This window comes from Hyaena hyaena, unplaced genomic scaffold (assembly GCF_003009895.1).
Source record: "Hyaena hyaena isolate Hyena2069 unplaced genomic scaffold, ASM300989v1 scaffold_18, whole genome shotgun sequence".
NCBI classification, from domain to species: domain Eukaryota; kingdom Metazoa; phylum Chordata; class Mammalia; order Carnivora; family Hyaenidae; genus Hyaena; species Hyaena hyaena.
In genome coordinates, this window is record NW_024080649.1 from 3,186,394 (window position 1) to 3,206,767 (window position 20,374).

General features: G+C 38.1%; 1 protein-coding gene across 4 annotated transcripts in view; it reads left to right on the forward strand.

The window, feature by feature from the left end:
• The first annotated feature begins 1,308 nt into the window (after positions 1-1,308).
• Positions 1,309-20,374, forward strand: part of NFAT5 (nuclear factor of activated T cells 5) — a 113,796-nt gene continuing 94,730 nt past the window's right edge. For 2 of the 4 annotated variants that reach the window (XM_039222855.1, XM_039222858.1), the window contains exons 1-2: positions 1,309-1,605; positions 3,351-3,404. In XM_039222855.1, coding sequence (XP_039078786.1) covers positions 1,533-1,605; positions 3,351-3,404 — 127 coding nt within the window. In that variant the 5' untranslated portion in view covers positions 1,309-1,532. The remainder of the gene's footprint in view (positions 1,606-3,350; positions 3,405-20,374) is intronic. The other 2 variants (XM_039222867.1, XM_039222872.1) reach the window with 1 other exon arrangement.

Sequence of the window (20,374 nt, forward strand, 5' to 3'; positions counted from 1 at the left end):
TATTATATCATCTATCTATCTATATACATATCTATCTATCTATGTATAGATATGTGTGTATATACACATGACTAATTTTTATGATTTGTAACCATCTTTGTAGATAAAACAACAAAAACAAAACCAAATTTAATAGCTTAAAAACGTTGCCCAGTGATTGCTGGCATCAATATTCCACACAAAATTAAAATTATTTCCCAAGATGCATACCCTGCACTCCAATTGATATATTAATAACTTGATTAAAAATTTCTCAGAAGTCTATTAGAGTCAGGAAACGGTCTGCGGTGTAGGTGAGGATTTTCAGTTTTTGCAACGGAAACTTTTGGCCCCATGAACAGAGTAGCAAAAACTCAATTAAATGTGTTTTCCCTCCATCTTTGCCTAATCCAAAAGCAAAAAATGAAAAATGGTTTGTAAGAGAGGTGTTTAGGTTTGCTTTTTTCGTTTTTTCCTCTAGAACGGCTAGGTGGATTCATATGATCCAATTTTTAAATAGTCTTTTATCTCCCATTCCGAATAAACCCGGCCACCCAGCACAATCAGAAAGTTGTTTTTTGTTTTGATTTGAATTTTCAGCCTCTAAAGGATGGGGGAAGGGAAACAAAAGAGGGGGAGGGCAAAGGACGGAGAAGTACTTTAATTAAAAACAACCAATAACTCGAGTTTTTTAGATAAGGGCTTTCATTTCCTAATTAAGAAATGAGTTTGCTAGTCCTTTGGCCGACACAAGTTAGATACTCCTATGAAAACTCTCAAGGGCTGGTGGCCGTCCCAGGGATGAAACTCCATTCCCCAGCGAGACCCCAAGCCAGCCAGCCCCCGGCCGGCCCTGCCTAGCTCTGGGGTCCTTCCCACTCTTCCCGCAAGCACCTCGGCTCCCCCCGGTCTGTCTTCTCTTGCCCTCAGCTCCATGCTGGACCGGCCGCCTCGGGCTCGCCGCCACCAGGTCGGCGCAAATACCTTTTCCCTCCCCGGGGCCCCAGGCGCGGACATCTCCCTGCCTCCCTCCCTGCTGGAGGGGCCCTTCCCCGGCTGGGGAACAGCAGCCCCGGCCGAGGCGGCAGGAAGCGAAGCCCTTGTTGATGCTGTTCCATGGCGCGCCTCCCCGCCCTCCGCTGGCCGCCCCAGCTCTTCTCGGCTCTGGGGCGCCCCCCTCCGCGCCTGCGCAGTGCCCCGCGGGGGGCGGGGCTCAGATTCCTGTCAGCGGCGGCGGCGGTGGCGGCGACCGTCAGTTTTCGCTGAGGAGAAGCACGAAACGGACCCGTTGGCTCTCCCCCCCTCCCTTTCCCCGCCCTGAACCCCCCTCCTGGCTCGCCGGGAATTAGTCCCCGTGGAGTTTCCTCTCCACCTCGCTGCTGTTTCCTCGGTCCTCGGCCCGGTGGAAGTCACTGCCCTCGAGGAGGAGGCAGCAGCAGCCGCCCTCGCCTCGCCGCCCCCGGTTCGGTGCCCGCGGTCCCGGAGAGGAGGTGCCGCCGCCACCGCCGCTCCCCCCCTCCCGCTGCCCTCGGGCCGGGCTGGGTCGAGCTGCGATGCCCTCGGACTTCATCTCATTGCTCAGCGCGGACCTAGACCTGGAATCGCCCAAGTCCCTGTACTCGCGAGGTGAGTCAGGCTGGGGGCTGGGGCGTGGGGGCGGGGAGGCCCGGCCCGGGGGAGCCAGAGGGGTCCCCGTCGGGGCTAGGGGCAAGCCCGGGCCGGTCGGGCCTGTTTTGGGGGATGGGGAGAGGCCGATGGGGTCGGGTGGTGGTGGAAGGGGCCGGGGAGGAGTGGCGGCCCCTCCCCCGCGGAGCCGCCGGCCACACGGGGCCCAATTGCCGTCGGCCCCCGGTCTCTGCGGCACCAGTCGCACTGGGAGTCCCTCGCCGTGTCCGGCCCCGCCACACTCCTCGAGCACCCGGCCCCGGCCTCCCCAGCTCAGGGATTCCCCCCCCCCCCGCCCCTTACCCCCAGACTGGGCCCCGCGCTGGGGCCGCTGCGATCGGCGCGCCGCGGCCCCTCTTACCAGGACCATCCTCCCCAGCAAAGTTGCCCCCAAACGAGCGGCGTGGCTTGGAGCCGGTTCTGGGTGCAGGGGCACCATTTTTCTCCCCCTCCAGGTTGTTTGTGCGCCGTCGTTCTACCCCCCTCTCCCTCCGGCCTAGTCCACTCCCTCCCCTTGTTGGGACGGCCCCCCTCGACCAGGCGTTCTTCCTTTCCTCGTCATCTTATTGCTGGAAAGGGCCCGAATTTTGTTTTCCTCTCTCTCCACCTATGTGGCATTCTAATGACTTCCATCTCCCTCTCTTTTTCAGAGATAGGGGTGCTCTCCCAGATTCAGTTTTATTCCTCTCCTGTCCCAAGGGTACCAGCTCAGGCACTGACGCTGCTTGTCCTTTGAGAATTTTCTCTTTCGCTGCCGTTCAAGGGTTCGTTGCAGGGAGGGGGCAACGAGATTCCCATTTTAAAAACTCTTCTTGGCTAAGGCCTGAAGGGGATTCCCGGGATCCACAGTACCAACACTTGAGTTCATCTCTACCGGGTTTAAATTCCTATACTGGGCACCACAAGAATGTGTTAGAACAGGTTCCCCGTGCAAAAGGGGCATCAAACCAAAATGCTCGCGCTGCACTCTTCACCACTTTTTACACCACTGGGAGGGGCAAAAGACAAAACTGGGTTATTAGCTATTCATTTCATCATATTAAAAAAAATTATGTGCCGTTGCGAACCTCCTTCCTGAGAAATCGCTTTTTGGTGTTATGTATCCATCCGCTGATTCCACCCCCTCCGGAAAGGGGGACTTCAGCCTCCCGGTATCAGTACCTTGAAATTGTTTAAGTGAATCAGTGTGAGAAGGTTTCGTCTGGAAGGTACTGGACTTTACAGACTGACGACTGGGTTTGTACACAGAGTCCTACTTAGTAACTGTAGCCATTGTCTGTCGCTCCGATGACTTTAGTTGGCAGTCACCGTCCTGTAGGATGTTTCTCCGGCACCGTACCTGAAGGAGTTTGGAAATAGTGTAGTTTTGAGTGTCAGAAGAAAAAGATGATGTCAAGAGGTGATTCTTAGAAGAGGGCTAATGTGGTACAGTTGGGTGCTAAAAATAGTCAAGACATTAACACCGTTTGTGCAGCAATCATCAGATAATTTTCCATGAAACAAACACTTTATGACCATCTAAGTTTAGCAAAGAGACCGATGTGAGGCAATTCAGCCTTCTTTACCGAGCATATTCACAAATACGGGCTTTAGCTCTTAAAAATACGTGGCAGTTATGTAAGAGATGTATGCTACCCTTGCCTTTTTTCTTTCTTTTTTTAAGTCATTCAGCATAAAAAGTGCTTAATGCTTTTTGTGTTTTTCAGATTCTCTGAAGTTACACCCATCACAGAATTTTCATAGAGCTGGACTATTGGAAGGTCAGCAAAGTGCCATTTTAAAGCATATTGTGTGAGTATGCAAAGGCTTTCTCTGAAATGGAGTTTAAATGAGAAAGTGTGAAACTTTGCAAACTCATACAATGTAGTTTTCTCCCAAAGAGCCTGATCCTTCTTTTAGAGCAGCTGAATGTTTCAGTGGATTTTGTTGCTGTGTTTGATGTGCTTGTTAGCTTATTGTATCTGCTTTGAGAAGCCTTGAAAAAACTCATTAAAAATTATGTGTTGGGTGTTCTACTTTAGAATTCCAGATCTTAATTCTAGCTTTTTAGAAACAAACTGAATATGAAAAGGCTCAAACATTAAGATCATGAGTATAACTAAGAATGACACCAAACACATATTTAGTTTGAAAATTCAGAATTTAGAACTTTTATATGCTGAGCATTTCAAAACAGCATGTTAAATATTTATTATCAAAGCATTGATGTCATTACTGTTGCATTATTTTTAAGGATAAGGAAAGGATAAGGATAAGGATAGACATGATGATTGAACTATGCTTAAGAAAAAAGGGTTTGAGAAAGTTCTGGAAGTGTTAATAGAAGGTGTAGAATTTAAACAGCTGACAATTACCTTAGCAAACTTTGTTATTTTAACATTTTAAGACAAAAAAGGCCCTATTTGTGTTTTGTAATTTAAGTATATATATATTCCTTAAATTTTTTTTTTTAACATTTATTCATTTTTGAGAGTCAGAAAGAGACAGAGTGTAAGCAGGAGAGGAGCAGAGAGAGAAGGAGACACAGAATCTGAAGCAGGCTCCAGTCGCTGAGCTGTCAGCACAGAGCCCGTCACAGGTCTCCAACCCACAAACAACAAGATCATGCCCTGAGCCAAAGTCAGACACTTAACTGACTGAACTACCCAGGCACCCCTAAATATACATTTTCTAAGCTTATTATTATGGTTTAGTAATCTCTATACTCAATGTGGGGCTCAAACTCACGACCCCCTAGATCAAGAGTCACATGCTGTTTGGACTGAGCCAGCCAGGCACCCCCAGTGTTTTGTAGTTTTTGAAGGGGTTTTACATATATCCTCTTTGAAATTTCGAACCCTGCAATTAGACAGCAAGGATATTCATTTCCCCATTATATAGATGAGTAGCCTAAGGCTGAAATGAAGAGACTTGGCAGAAAAATGTCACACAATAGCAGAAATAATGCTTTTTGTCTTTTAGCTCGAGTTCTTTACCCAAAGCCAAGCTGCCACTATAAAATATGTGACCAGTAACTTAAACATTTTGTGGTCCACTTAAAAAAGGCCCTAAATATTTAAGTTTGATTTGAGTTTAGATGTTTACCTTTCATAGTGGGGTGGGGGGGAGTGGGTTTTGTCATTGAGCTTAATTTTGAATATATATCAGTTTATTGGTTATTAGCTCTGACCTTGCGCAGGTGATTTCACCTCTCTAAACTTTAATATTCTTTCTATAAAAATAGATACAATCTCTTAAATTTAGTGATGTAAGCCGCATGAAAATGCCTAATATAGTGTCTGGCTTAAATGTTTTTCTTTAGTATCAGCTAATTTGTTTCAACTATGATTTAGAGCATATAAAATATTCTCTAATTATTGATTATGTTTATACTTATAAGAAGCCCACTGATACATATTAGTACAAAGATCGACTACGGTTTGAGGTGAGGAATTTTATGAGTGTATCTTAGTGAAGCAGATTTCTGTTTTTTATTCGTATTGTTCAATTTGTGTCATGCTGTAGATTCATATTTGTCTATACAAATCTATCCATATTCTGAGCAGCAGACCAGATAATCATAGAGATTACCAGGCGGGAGAAAGATGAAAAAAAAAAAGAGTGTTAATTATTTCAGCAAATAATTTTAACAAGTTGATGGAAATGTAGACAGCCATTTAATATGTATATTTACCTGTATGTGCTTAAATACTTTCATTACTTTCTTATTTTGGTTGAGAGGATACTCAGTCTTTTTAAAAAAATAAGACCATCCTTTTACAGATTATATGTACATTGTAAAATGTATAAATATCAAGAATCCTTTTATGCCTTTGATACAGGGAATCCTAAGACAGTTGTTTGCTTGTGGAATGAAAGTAGAGTATTTAATCTCTGCACTCTACTTCTATTTTAATCTTTTATTATGGGCATTTTAAAGAACATACAAAAGTAGAGAGAATAAAGTGATGGACCCCCAAATGCCTGTCACCAGGTTTTAACAATCATCAATACATGTCTAATCTTGTTTCTTTTATCCTCTCCCTTCTCCTAAGCTGTATTATTTTATTTTCTTTTTAAAGTTTATTTATTTTGAGAAAGAGGGTGCACATGAGCAGGAGAGGGGCAGAGTGAGACAGAGAGGGAGGGAGAGAGAGAGAGGGAGAGAGAGAGAGAGAGAGAGAGAGAATCCCAAGCAGGCTCCACACTGTCAGTGCAGAGACCAGCATGAGGCTTGAACTCACGAACCATGAGATCACAACCTGGGCCAAAACCAAGAGTCAGACACTTAACCAACTGAGCCACCCAGTTACCCCAAGCTATATTATTTTAAAATAAATATCAGACATCTGTCATTTCATATAAAAATACTTCTGTATTGTAGTGATGTTTCTTATATTTTTAAAATACCCTACTTTATTCCAGGAAATACTTATTTTGATTTATTACAGCAAAGTCTGTCCTCTCCCCTGCCCTCTCCTTAAGATAAAGTACAGCTGGAGGCTACTGCTTCTAGTATGTAGTGTACCTTGCAATCTGTGTTAAAATTGTAGGTCATGTATCAGATTTGGGTTCAAATCCTTGTTTCAGCATTTATGCATGACCTCAGGTTAGTTATTTAATCTTGTTGTGCTTCAATTTTCTCATCTTCAAATGGGGGCAGTCACAGTATCTTCATTGTGGGTTGCTAGGAAGATTATTTTAAGGCAAATTCATGTGTAAAGCATTTAACCTAGTACATCGTAAGTCCTCAGTAAATGTTAGGTAAATTAAAAATTTTAAACAACGATTATGTGCCAAGAACTTTGTTAAGTGTGAACTCACTGAACTCTTCATAACAACGCTTTGAGATGGTTATTATTATTCCATTTTACAGATGAGGGAGCTAAGGTATAGGGAGGTTCATTAACTCACCCAGAGTCACACGACTGGTAAGTTGTAGCCAAGATTCCAACACAGGTAGTGTCACCGTCGTCTGTGCTCTTAACTACTAAACTGCACTGACTCCCTGTGTTCTATAATTTGAAGTATTTTCTGGTAATATGTGTGTATATTTTCTATCAGTAGTCTAGATATCCATTTAATAGTAAATGCAGCCCAGAGTGAGGAGAATTTAATTACTATCATACATTTGTTAATTTTTTTATAGAACATGTTTTTTCCAAATTTAAGTTCTCTCTTTAAGAAAATAAGGTTGGAAAATTTATAGTTGAGTGCCATTGAGCTTGAATTATAGATTCAAAATCTCTTTACCATTCAATTAAGTTTGCTTTTATCCTATGTATTGATGCTGGTCTTCCTTGCATATCTATAGATAGATAGATAGATAGATAGATATGTATACGTATATATGTATATATATCTATACACACATATATATATTTAAAAGAATAGGGAAGTAGTTTTTTTTTAATTGAGATATAGCTGGCATAAAACATCATATTAATTTCAGTTTCACATGGTGATGATTTATTATTTGTATATATTGAACAGTGACCACTGCAATAAGTCTAGTTAATATTGGTGACCATATGTAGTTCTGCTACTACCTTTTTACTTAATGTGATGGCTTGACAGTGAGAAGAGAGTCTAGGTATCTAATTCAATAATACATAGCTGTAAATAATGTTTCTGATGACCCCATAATTACATGTAAACTCTTTTTTTTTTAATTTTTTTTTTAATGTTTTGTTTATTTCTAGAGGGGAGAGAGAGAGAGAGAGAGAGAGACAGCTTGAGCAGGGGAGGGTCAGAGAGAGAGGGAATCACAGACTGAAACAGGCTCCAGGCTCTGAGCTGGCAGCCAGCACAGAGCCCGACGTGGGGCTCGAACCCATGAACCGCGAGATCATGACCTAAGCGAAAGTCGCTTAACCGACTAAGCCACCCAGGCGCCCCTACATGTAAACTCTTAATAAAATAAGTAAATAAAAGAGATACTCTTGCAATTATATTAAAAATAACTCCCACAGAAAGTCCTTTACAGGGGTGCATGGGTGGCTCTGTGGGTTAAGCATTTGACTCTTGATTTCGGCTCACATCATGATCTCCCCATCGTGAGATTGTGTCCCAGGTCCGGCTCTGCGCTGACATCATGGAGCCTGCTTGGGATTTTCTCTCTCTCCCTCTCAATAAATAAATAAACCTTTTTTAAAAAGTCTGTACAAAAGTGTGTACTGTAAGATTTTACTTTTTGATTCTATTTTTGCATTTTGTATTTTCTCTGCCTTCTTTAAGGAAGATAGGTTATTATATATTGAAAAAAATAAGATGGTTTACAAATTTGAAGGCTAGGAGTCTTTTGAGTACCTAGAGAAAAGATTCACTACAGAGAAAAAGTTATCATTTCTTACACTTTCTATATTAAAAAATACTGATTTTGGCATACATTGTTATAGAAAAACTGAGATAACAAAGTAAATTAAAGTAAATGAAATTAAACGAATATGATTAAGAGGTCATTCTGGAAATACAGAGATGTAAGTTAAGATAGTATAAAATCAGGTAAAACAAGAAAAATAATAGTGAATTGGAAAAAATAGAGTAATAAAAACAATGGATTAAAATTTTTAAATGTGTTTACAAGCAGGAATTACAAGATTACATGGTGGATAAAATTATGTAACTGGTTAAATAAGAGCTAAATATCAATGTGAGACAATGTTAGTACGAATTTAATATTTGAAATGAAGATGTTTTTATTTTTTAAGCTTTTTAAAAAATGTTTTATTTATTTCTGAGAGAGAGAGAGAGACAGCATGAACAGGGGAGGGTCAGAGAGAGAGGGAGACACAGAATCCAAAACAGGCTCCAGGCTCTGAGCTAGCTGTCAGCACAGAGCCTGACGTGGGGCTCAAACCCACGAACCATGAGATCATGACCTGAGCCGAAGTTGGACACTTAACCGACTGAGCCACCCCGATGCCCCTTTTTTTTTATTTTTATTTTAACAATGAGTTAGGGACAATAAACTGCTTTTTTTCTTACCATTGTCAAATTTTTTGACCCCGTGCATAATTATACTTTATAGTTCACAAAATGAAGATCCTAAAAACAGTAGCAGTGTTTTACTGACTTTATGGAATATTTCTGAATTGCCATTGAGCCTGATTTATTTCTCTTCCTAGGGCTGATGTTAGTAGAGTTGGTTAAGCCATTACTTCTTAAACTCTGTTTTTGTAACTTTTATTCAGTACTAGAATTCTGTTGATTACAGTAAGAAGATAGAAATTCATAATTAAATGGTTCTTGGCTTGTTCGTAATTCATCCTTGACTCTACTGTAATTATTCCAGGAGTTCCCTAAAGCTAGAAAGTGATAGTACAGAAAAACATTTCTTTTTTTTCCTTTTTTTAAAAATTTATTTCTGAGAGAGACAGCGTGAGCAGGGGAAGGTTAGAGAGAATGGGAGATACAGAATCTGAAGCAGGCTTCAGGCTCTGAGCTAGCTGTCAGCACAGAGCCCCATTCGGGGCTCGAACCCACGAACTGTGAGATCATGACATGAGCTGAAGTCGGACGCTTAACCGGCTGAGCCACCCAGGCACCCCCAGAGAAACATTTCTTACTGTGATTGGTATTACATATAAAAAATAGCTACTTTATATTAGAAAAAGTTGACTCATTATATTTTCCATAAAGAATAATAGATAATTAGAAAAAAATAAAGGTCATATTTAATTTGAGACATCATTTGGGCCTGCTTGTTTAGTGAGAGAAGATAGTCCTGTTAGTTCTAAGGTATAAGATATTCTTCAGTAGACATGTTGCTTATTAACTTGTTATTGTCTTGTTGCAAAGATTTTATTTCAAGTTACATAAAAGAGATTTGTGTCTTTTATTTGCTGTTGTTTTAATAAAAATCAAGGTTAAAAAAACTAACAGTATGTAATGCACTAAATATAAACATGTCCTTGAATGAAAATGTAGAAATTTTCTTTATGGATTAACTATAGATAATGATTTTAGCTTCTAAATATAAATAAAACCTGGTTTTGTGATAAAGGATCTAAAGATATGCTACATGAAAATTTTTAATTACCATTATTTATTCCTTTTTTTAACTTAAAAAAATCTTAACGTTTATTTTTGAGAGATAAAGACAAGCATGAGTGAGGGAGGGGCAGAGAGAGAGGAGGACACAGAATCTGAAGCAGGCTCCAGGCTCTGAGCTGTCAGCTTGAACCCACGAACCATGACATCATGACCTGAGCTGAAGTCGAGCACTCAACTGACTGAGCCACCCTGGCGCCCTTTTTTATTTATTATTATTTTTTTAATTATTAAAAAAAGTTTTTTTCTTAATGTTTATTTTTGAGAGAAGAGACAGAGTGCAAGTGGGAGAGGGGCAGAGAGAGAGAGAGAGAGAGAGACACACACACACACACACACACACACACACACACACACACACCCCCCCCCTCCCGAAACGGCTCTAAACTCCAGGCTGTCAGCCCAGAGCCTGACGAGGGGCTTAAACCCACAAACTGTGGGATCATGACCTGAGCCGAAGTCGGACGCACAACCAACTGAGCCACCCAGGTACCCCTATTTATTCCTAATAACTGTTGAGAAATTAAAGTTTTTCTCTTGCTTTTCTTTTTTTTTTTTTTTTTAAATATTTTCTTGACAGATGGTGATAATTATGGCTGGTCACCCATGAATGTTTATTCATTTCTTTCCCATTCAGAAATGTTACGATTAATTTTAGTAAATTTGACATTTTATTTTATTGGTACTGTTTATGAAGATGAGGCAAGAACAGAAAAGTTTTTTTTAATGTTTTATTTATTTCTGAGAGAGGGAGAGAGATAGCATGAGCAGGGGAGGGTCAGAGAAAGAGGGAGACACAGAATCCAAAACTGGCTCCAGGCTCTGAGCTGGCTGTCCGCACAGAGCCTGATGTGGGGCTCAAACCCACAAACCGTGAGATCATGACCTGAGCCGAAGTTAGACACTTAACCGACTGAGCCACCCAGGTGCCCCAGAAAAGTTTTTTAAGAGTGACCTAAATTGTTGTTGATTACTCTTATCATTATAAATTTAGGGTTTTTGTTTTTTTTAGTTTTAAAAAAATTCCTTAAAGCAATATTTGTACACCATGTTAAAAGAAACAGTGTTGGTGAAGAAAGAATAATAATAAATTCAATATTGGTAATAATTGAATAATTTTTCAGCTATTTGTATAGCTAAAATTTTACAGATTTTTAAATCTATAATATCTATAATAATATCCATAAAATATCTGTAATATAAATATCTATATTTTGTTTATTGTATAGATATCTTTCACATTAGTCCTCAGAAAAATCCTATAAGATAGTATCACTATCCGTATTTCATAAATAAGCAAATTGAGGTACAGACGGATTCACTAATTTTCCCAACGTCACATAGCTAATCAAGAAGGCTGGGATTTGAAGCTTGACTGTTTTACCACAGAGTATTGGGCTTATCCTGACTTTCTTTAGTTTGATCATTGGTATTTATAGTTTGGGCCCTACTAAAATTACACCACTGTTCAGATGGTATAAAAAGAGTGGTTTGTGTAGAATTCTTTACCTAAACAGTTTCCATAAAAGAGAGAAAGTCTATAAGCCATATATAAAAACCAGTTAAGAATATGATGATGATCCTTTTGGGGAATATTTTAACACATAAAATTAGCTGATCATTGTCTGGCTTTGGTGAGTGTCTTTAAGATTTTGCTGAAGCACATCACTGGTTGAGCCACCTCTGTTTTGACAGATGATGATACTCAGAAGTGAAAAGCAGGGGAAGGGTAAGCATAGCATCACCTCAGGAGAATACTTGAGAGACGGAGGATGCCACATGACTCTTGGTATTTTTGGCAGTAGTTTATGGAAGCATGGAATCATTGCACCTTTTTCTGCTGATGTGTCTCAGAGCCTAACTAAATTTGAAAGGAGATGAGCAACAGAAAAAACAGTACTGATAGAGCTTCAGGAGTTAGTTCATTATTAATGAACTTCGTGAAAATTCTGTTAGCCATTAAAAAACATGGATTTTAATTCTAGTTGGGCCTTGAAACCCTGTGAAATACTGTGCAAGCTTTCCTTTTCTTTAGCAGAGACATTAGTATCAATTTTGCTCACCTAAGAGTTTAAGAGGAAGAACAACTCTTTCAGAGTTAGAGGACCAAACTCTGAAAAGCTCTGAGTAGTGGTATTTTGCATAGGGCCCTATTAATTTACTATGGTGGTTCTTTGTACTGACCCCCATTCTACTTTTTTTTTTTATGTATTGTCTTCTACTCATGCCTCTATTTTCTCAGAGTACTCTCTACATTTTACTTGTTGACTCTGTGGTTACTTCTTGTATCCCTTCTCTCCTTGCCTTTTATTTTTAAATAACAAACCATCTTTTTTAAAAAAAAAGATTAGTTTATTGTCAAGTTGGTTTCCATATAACACCCAGTGCTCATCCCAACAAGTGCCCTCCTCCATGCCCATCACTCATTTCCCCTCCCCCCAGCTCCCATCATCCCTCAGACAAACCATCTTTATATAAAGATACAGAGATTCACCAGTTTTGAGCATTTCAAGAGTTTTACACAAGTGTATACATTTGTGTAATCACTGCAGACAAGATAGAGAACATTTCAGTCTACCTCTTGCTCTTTTATAGTCATTCTGCCCACTCTAGCCCCTTAGGCAACTACTGATCTGTTTTTCCTTAAAATAGATTAGTTTTGCCATTTTTAGAACTTTATATAAATGGATTTATACAGTGTGTACTCTTTTTTCTTTAACTTTTGTTTAACCACCATAATGTTATTGAAGGGAAAACTATTTTTTTAAAGGGCATAAAAGGAGTGACATTTTTAATTTTCTTATATATTCTTATATTTTATAATGTAGCCAAGTGCATTTTTTTTAGGGATGACTTTTGATGTTTATGTTTAAGTATAAGTTAGTCATGATATTTATATTTATTCATTGCTCAAAATGAATTTACACCTAGATCCTGGCCACATGTAGCTTATAGGTTAGTAGAAGAGATTACATGTGAATAAACAGTGATAACAGTGTTTTAAAGGATTTCATAATTCAATCTAGATTGGAGAATGAAATTAATATGGTTGACTTTAACTTTTTTTTTTTTGGTTGACTTTAACTTTTATTTGTTAATAAGGCAGTACTTTTTGTGCACCTTATATCAGAGCATATGATTTGCCCCTATACTTAAAAATTGTAAATTGAAGTTTAGAACTTTAAAATTTCTTTGTAAAGTAGTTTAAATTTTGAGAGGGTTATATGGCTAAAGAGTGTGTAGGAAGTATGTACTTTTTTACTCTGATTGTTTCTGTAGGTTAATATAAAAGTCAAAACAATATGAACTTTCTGTTCCTTATAAGTAAGTACTGTCTTATGCTTAAGTATAATGTAAGTACTAATTTTTAATAAAATTTAAGTTTGCCCAGTGATCATATATACTATATACCATACTGCTAGTTTGGACCTTAGGTATTAAAATACCTCTTTTAAAAAAATGTTTATTCATTTTTGAGAGACTGAGACAGAGCATGAACGGGAGAGGGGCAGAGAAAGAGGGAGACACATAATCTGAAGCAGGCTCCAAGCTCTGAACTGTTAGTACAGCTTGGAGCTTTTCAGAGTACAGTGATGGGTGCATCATTTTACATTTTAAGCAGCAATGTAGGAGAGTTCTGATTTCTCCATATCCTTGTCAACACTTGTTATTATCTTTTTTATTATAGACATTCTTACGGTTTTGATTTACATTTCCCTATTGACTAATACTGTTGAGCATCTTTCCATGTGTTTATTGGCCATTAGTATGTCTTCATTGGAAATATGACTATTAAAGGGTTTTACCATTTTTAAATTGAATTACTGGTCTTCTTGTTGAGTTGTAAGAATTCTTTATATATTCTGTACACAAGTCCTTTATCAGATAGATGATTCACAGAAATTTTCTCTCATTCTGTGGGTTGTTTTTCACTTTCATGATAGTATCTTTTTTTTTTTTTTTTTACAAATAGTTTATTGTCAAATTAGTTTCCACATAACACTCAGTGCTCATCCCCACAAGTGCCCTCCTCCATGCCCATCCCTCCTCCCCCCACATCCATCAGTCCTCAGTTTTTGTCAGCTTTCAAGAGTCTCTCATGGTTTGCCTCTCTCCCTTTCCCCCACCATTTCCGCCCTTCTTCTCCCCCTTGTTCCTCCGTCAAGTTCCTCCTAATCTTCCTTTACGTGCAAACATATGATATTTGTCCTTCTCTGCCTGACTTATTTCGCTCAGCATAACACCCTCAAGGTCCATCCATGTGGCTACACATGGCCAGATTTCATTGTTTCTCATTGCCATGTAGTATTCCATGGTATAGATAAACCACATCTTCTTGATCCATTCATCTGTTGATGGACACTTAGGCTCTTTCCATGTTTTAGCTATTGTGGAGAGTGCTGCTATGAACATTGGGGTACATGTGCTCCTATGCATCATGATAGTATCTTTTAATGCACAAACATTTTAAATTTTGTTTAAGACTCCTTTATCTTTTGTTGTTGTTACTCTTGGTTTGTGTTTTATTTAAGAAACGGTTGCCTAACTTAGTGTCACAAAGACATTTACATTTTCTTTTGAGAGTATTCTAGTTTGGCTCTTAGATTTTGATCTTTGATCCATTTTGAGTTAATTTATTTCTGGTGTCTCAGTTCTTTTTCATTTGCCTGTTCTTATGTCAGTACCATTCTGTCTTGATTATGTAGCTTTGAAATAAATCTTGAAATTGAGAAGGGTGAGTCTTCCAATTTTGTTTTTCTTTTACGGGGTTGTTTTGGCTATTCAGAGTCCCTTGAATTTCCATTTGAGTTTTAAGATTAGCTTCTCAACCTCTGTAAAAAGAGTGAGCTATGGTTTTAATACAGATTGTATTGAATCTATTTTGAAGAGTATTGTTTGTGGAATATTGTTATCTTAATAATATTGTACCTTCCTGTCTGGGACCATGGAATTTCTTTCCTTTTATTTAGATCTTCTTTAATTTCTTTCAGTAGGGTTTTGTAGTTTTCAGAGTATAAGTTTTATATGTCTTTTTAAACAGTTATTTTTAAGTATTATTTTTAATCATTGTTTTTAAGTGTTAGCAAAATTACAGAAATAATTTGATGAATGGTGTCTTAAAACTTAGGAAAACTTTAGTATTGAAGTACTAGATTATACATCTATTTAGAAAAAAAAACCCCAAACTTTTGGTAAAATAATTGACTGTAAAATATTAGTTAGAGTCAACCATAAAATTAAAGCTGTAATAAGCCGTAAAGAACATCTAGTGAAGTCCAGTTTTGCTTAAAAAGTTGTACTGGGTGGTAATTTTCTCAATGATAGCAACTATTCTTTGCATTCTCAATAGCATCTGGCACAAGTGCTTTATAATCTGAAATGTGCTTGATAAATATTGAATGAATGAATACCATATCCAGAAAAGAAGGAAGGAATAGTATCGAAAGTCTGAGATTGTGTTCTAGTTATATAAACCCATGTGGAAACCTTCAGTTAAAATAACAATTGCATTAAAATTACAACAGCTCAAAAACTTGGCCTTTAAAGAATGAAAGCTATTTAAAGACAAAAATTTAGATAATAAAGATGAAAATGAGGTAAATTTATTCTCTAAACCTAGAATACTCAAATAAGAAAGTTTTCTTGAAACTTGAATGGAACAGCATTAGGGCAAAATGTACGTAATGGTTCTCTTAGGGGAACTTTTACATGTTACAACTGAAAAAAAAAAGGATCTAGAATGGTTAAATTAATACATAATAAGACAATCATCATGGGTAATTAATTGAGAAAGCAGGAGATGTGGCCTTAATTTTATGATATAGATAATGTGCCTTTATCAGAAAATGTAATCCTTTCCAACAGAACTTTTTTTCCTTTGTGTTTGGGAGAGTTATATTTTGGGCGGTGGGTCTTAGTAAAAAAAGGTTTTTTTAAAAAAAATTCTGTGCCCCACAGAACAGAATAACCAAGAAAGATGAGGCGATGTTATAGAACTGGAAGTAGCCCTTTTTAATGTAGCAACAGTTCTTCATAACTTAGCTTTCTCAACTCTTGTATTTGGCATAGTTTTCCCGGGAGTTTAGTGGAGTGAAGTGGGGTATGTGTATGGGCGTGTGTGAGGATCACTTCTGTTAAATCCTGGTCTCTAACAACTATTCAATTAATCTTGTAATTTTTAACTGTCATATTCTAGGAGCAAACTTCACTTTAAATATATAAGTGAATGAGAAGTAAGACTTAGCAATATATTATATAGACTAATGTTAAAAAAATATATATGTATATTTTTCATGTATAGAAACACTATTTTTTTAGCCTTTAATTTCTGTAGGGTCCTAGGAGTGGTATAGCATTTAAAACACCAATTTGGGACTACCATACTTGTATTATTTATTTCATTGGTTTAATACCACCACTTTTGGAATAATTGTGTTAAGAGTTAAGGATTCTTTTTAAACAATTTTTTCTTTTTAATATTTATTTATTTTTGAGAGAGAGGAGAGAGAGCACACAGTGGGGAAAAGGCAGAGAGAGAGGGGAACGGAGAATCTGAAACGGGCTCTGTGCTGACAGCAGAGAGCCCAATGTGGGGCTCAAACAAACGGTTTTTTTTTCTGCTAGAAATAAATTTTTGTATTATGAGGTTTTTTTAATGTTATTTATTTTTGAGAGAGAGAGAGCGAGATAGAGCAAACTGGGGAGGGGCAGAGAAAGAGGGAGACACAAAATCCAGAGCAGGCTCCAGGCTCTGAGCTGTCAGCACAGAGCCCAACGTGGGGCTTGAATTCATAAACCACTAGATCATGGCCTGAGACAAAGTCAGCCACTTCATCAACTGAGCCACCCAGGCACCCTGCATTATGCTATGATTTTTAATTTTAATTTTACTTTTTTAAATTATTTTTTTAACGTTTGTTTTTGAAAGAGAGGGAGAGAGTCAGAGCATGAATGGGGGAAGGGGGAGAAAGCGAGAGAGAACTAAAAGCAGGCTCCAGACTCTGTATTGTCAGCACACATCCCGATGTGGGGCTCAGACTCATGAACTCCAAGATCATGACCTGAGCTGAAGTCAGATGCTTAACTGACTGAGACACCCAGGTGCCCCTGAGATTCTTAAATCCAAAAGAATTGTTTGTTTGAGGGGTTTTTTTGGGTCATTTTATTCCTATGATATTCTTTTTTTTTTTTAATTGAGATATAACTGACATTTAACGTTATATTTTAGGTGTATGACATAATGACTTGATGTATGTATATATTGGAAATGATTATGATAATAAGTTTACTTAATATTCATCACTACTTGTAGTTACAGTTTTTTCCTTGTGATGAGACCTTTTTACTCTCTTAGCAACTTTTAAATGTATAATACAGCATTGGCAACTATAGTCACCCTGCTGTACATTATATCCGTAGAATTTATTTGTCTTATAAATTGGAATTTTGTACCACTGATTGCCTTCACCTATTCCCCCACCACTTGCACTTCTGGAAACTATCAGTCTCTTTTCTATAGTTCTCTGTATCTCTGAGTTCATGGTTTTTGTTTTATATTATTTTCTTTTGTTTTAAGTAACACATGTAAGTGAGATCATACAGCATTTGTCTTTCTCTGTCTTATTCACTTAATGTTCTCAAGTTCCATTCATGTCACATACAGCAGGATTTCCTTCTTTTTTATGGCTGAATAATATTCATGTTCATGTGTATTTTCTTTACCCATGTAAAGTGTCCCGTTAAGTTGTTTCCATGTCTTGACTATTGTATGTAATGTTTCAGTGAACACAGGGGTGCAGGTATCTTTTCCAGATAGTGCTTTCATTTTCTTTGGATAAATACCCAGAAATGAAATTGCTGGATCATATGGTAGTTCAGTTTTTAATTTTTAATTTTTTAAGGAACTTTCATACTGTTTTACATAATGGCTGCCCCTGATTGACATTTTTGAGTATAGAAATTGATTCTATTTGAATAAAAATGTGTTCTTTTTATTTTTTTAATGTTTATGTATTTATTTTTGAGAGAGAGGATGAGTGTAAGAGGATGAGTGTAGGAGGGGCAGAGAGAGAGAGAGAGAGAGAGAGACGGAGGGAGGGAGAGAGAATCCCAAATAGTCTCTCACTGTCAGCGCAAAAGAGAGAGAGAGAGAGGGAGAGAGAGAGGGAGGGAGAGAGGGAGGGAGAGAGAATCCCAAATAGTCTCTCACTGTCAGCTCGAAACCTGACCCAGGGCTCAGACTCACAAACGAACCTTGAGATCATGACCTGAGCTGATACAGAGTCTGATGCTTAATCGACTGAACCACCCAAGTACCCCAAAAATGTGTTCTTTAAATAAGAGAAACAGGTGACTGGCTATAAATGAATACAATACAAAGAGAGTCTACTCCATTTTATTGGTTAGAACAATTATTTCTCTATATAATATATAAAGTTATATGATATACATAATAGCAAAATACTGCTTGTGCTGTTATACATGTTTGTTTAAGTTATATTTAAGAACATACTGACTTTGGGGCATCTGGGTGGTTCAGTCAGTTAAGCATCAGATTTCGGCTCAGGTCATGATCTCACAGTTTATGAATTCAGCCCTACATTGGGCTCTGCACTGACAATGCAGAGCCTGCTTTGGATCCTCTGTCTCCCTCTCTCTCTGCCCCTCCCCCGCTTATACACACTCTCTCAAAAATGAATAAATATTAAAAAAAAAAGAACATACTGACTTTAATATCTTTTCCATAATTATTGGTAAGTGTATAAATGTTTTTTGTAAATGTTTATTTTTGAGAGAGAGAGAGTGCAAGTACATGAACATACACAGGTGTGGGAGAGACAAAGAGAAAGAGGGGTCTAGAGGAGCCGAAGTGGACTCTGTGCTGGCAGCAGAGAGCCCATTGCGGGCTCAGACTCATGAACTGTGAGATCATGACCCAGCTGAAGTCAGACATGTAACTGACTGAGTCACCCAGGTGCCCCCCATATAAATGTTTTAATATAAAAACATTGATACAATAAAAATATAAAAACAATGGTACAATAAAAATATACACATGAAAAGTTTTTCATGTCATTAGGAAATGTCATTAGGAAAATGCAAATTTAAAGCACAGTGATATACTACTTTCTACCCACAAGGATGGCTATAATCAAAAAGCCAGATGTGGCAAGGTTGTGGACAAATCACTTCATATATGGAAATGTGAAATGGTACAGCCACTTTAGAAAATAACCTGGAAATTCCTCAACAGATTAAACATAGATTTACCATATAATCCAGTAATCTCACTTTTAGATACATACCCAATGGAAATGAAAACATCTGTACACACAAAAACTTTAACGTAATAGCAGCATTCTTCTTTTTTTTTTTTTTTTTTTGCATCTATTTTACTGGTCTTTTTATTTTATTTTATTTTATTTATTTATTTTTTTTACAAATAGTTTATTGTCAAATTAGTTTCCACATAACACTCAGTGCTCATCCCCACAAGTGTCCTCCTCCATGCCTATCCCCCTCTCCCCCCCACATCCATCAGTCCTCAGTTTTTGTCAGCATTCAAGAGTCTCTCATGGTTTGCCTCTCTCCCTTTCCCCCACCATTTCCCCCCTTCTTCTTCCCCTTGTTCCTCCGTCAGGTTCCTCCTAATCCTCCTATACGTGCAAACATATGATATTTGTCCTTCTCTGCCTTATTTCGCTCAGCATAACACCCTCAAGGTCCATCCATGTGGCTACACATGGCCAGATTTCATTGTTTCTCATAATAGCAGCATTATTCTTAATAGGCAAAACATGGAAACAGCCCAGATGTCCATCAACTGATGAATGGATGGATAAACAAAACGTACATCCATTCAATGGAATAATGTTTGGCATAAAAAGGAATGAATTAGTGGTACATGCTACAGCATGGATGAATCTTGAAAACATGCTAAGTAAAAGAAGCCCATCACAAAAGACCACATATTCTATGATTCCACTTATATAAAATGTACAGAATAGCCAGATCTATAGGGGCAGAAGGTAGATAAGTGGTTCCTAGGGTGAAGTGGGAGTTGAGGATAGGGGATGACAGTTAAAAGGTTTGGGGTTTCTTTTGGAAGAGTGATAAAAATGTTTTAAAATTTATTGTGGTGATAGTTGCACAACTTTGTGACTATACTAAAAACCAAGTGGCCATCAACAGATGAATGGATACATATAATATGGTATTGTACAGATAATGCAATATTATTCATCTTAAAAAGGAATGACATTCTAATACATTTTACAACGTGGATGAACCTTGAAAACATGTTAAGTGAAATAAGTCAGGTACAAAAAAGGACAAATATTGGAGATTTTCTTAAAGTATCTAGACTAGAGATAGAAAGTAGAATAGTGGTCACTAGAGACTTATGGCGAGGGGGCATTGGAGAGTTATTGTCTAATGGGTACAGGGTTTATATTTGAAATGATGAAAAAGTGCTGTAAATGGGTAGTGGTGATGGCTGCACAACATTGTGAATGAACTTAAGGCCATTGAATTGTACACTTTAAAAATGCAATGATAGGGCACCTGGGTCACTCAGTCATTTGAGCATCTAGCTCTTGATTTCAGCTCATGTCATGATCCCAGGGCCATGGGATCAAGCCCTGCATCAGGCTCTTTGCTGAGCATGGAGCCTGCTTAAGATTTTCTCTCTCTCTCCCTC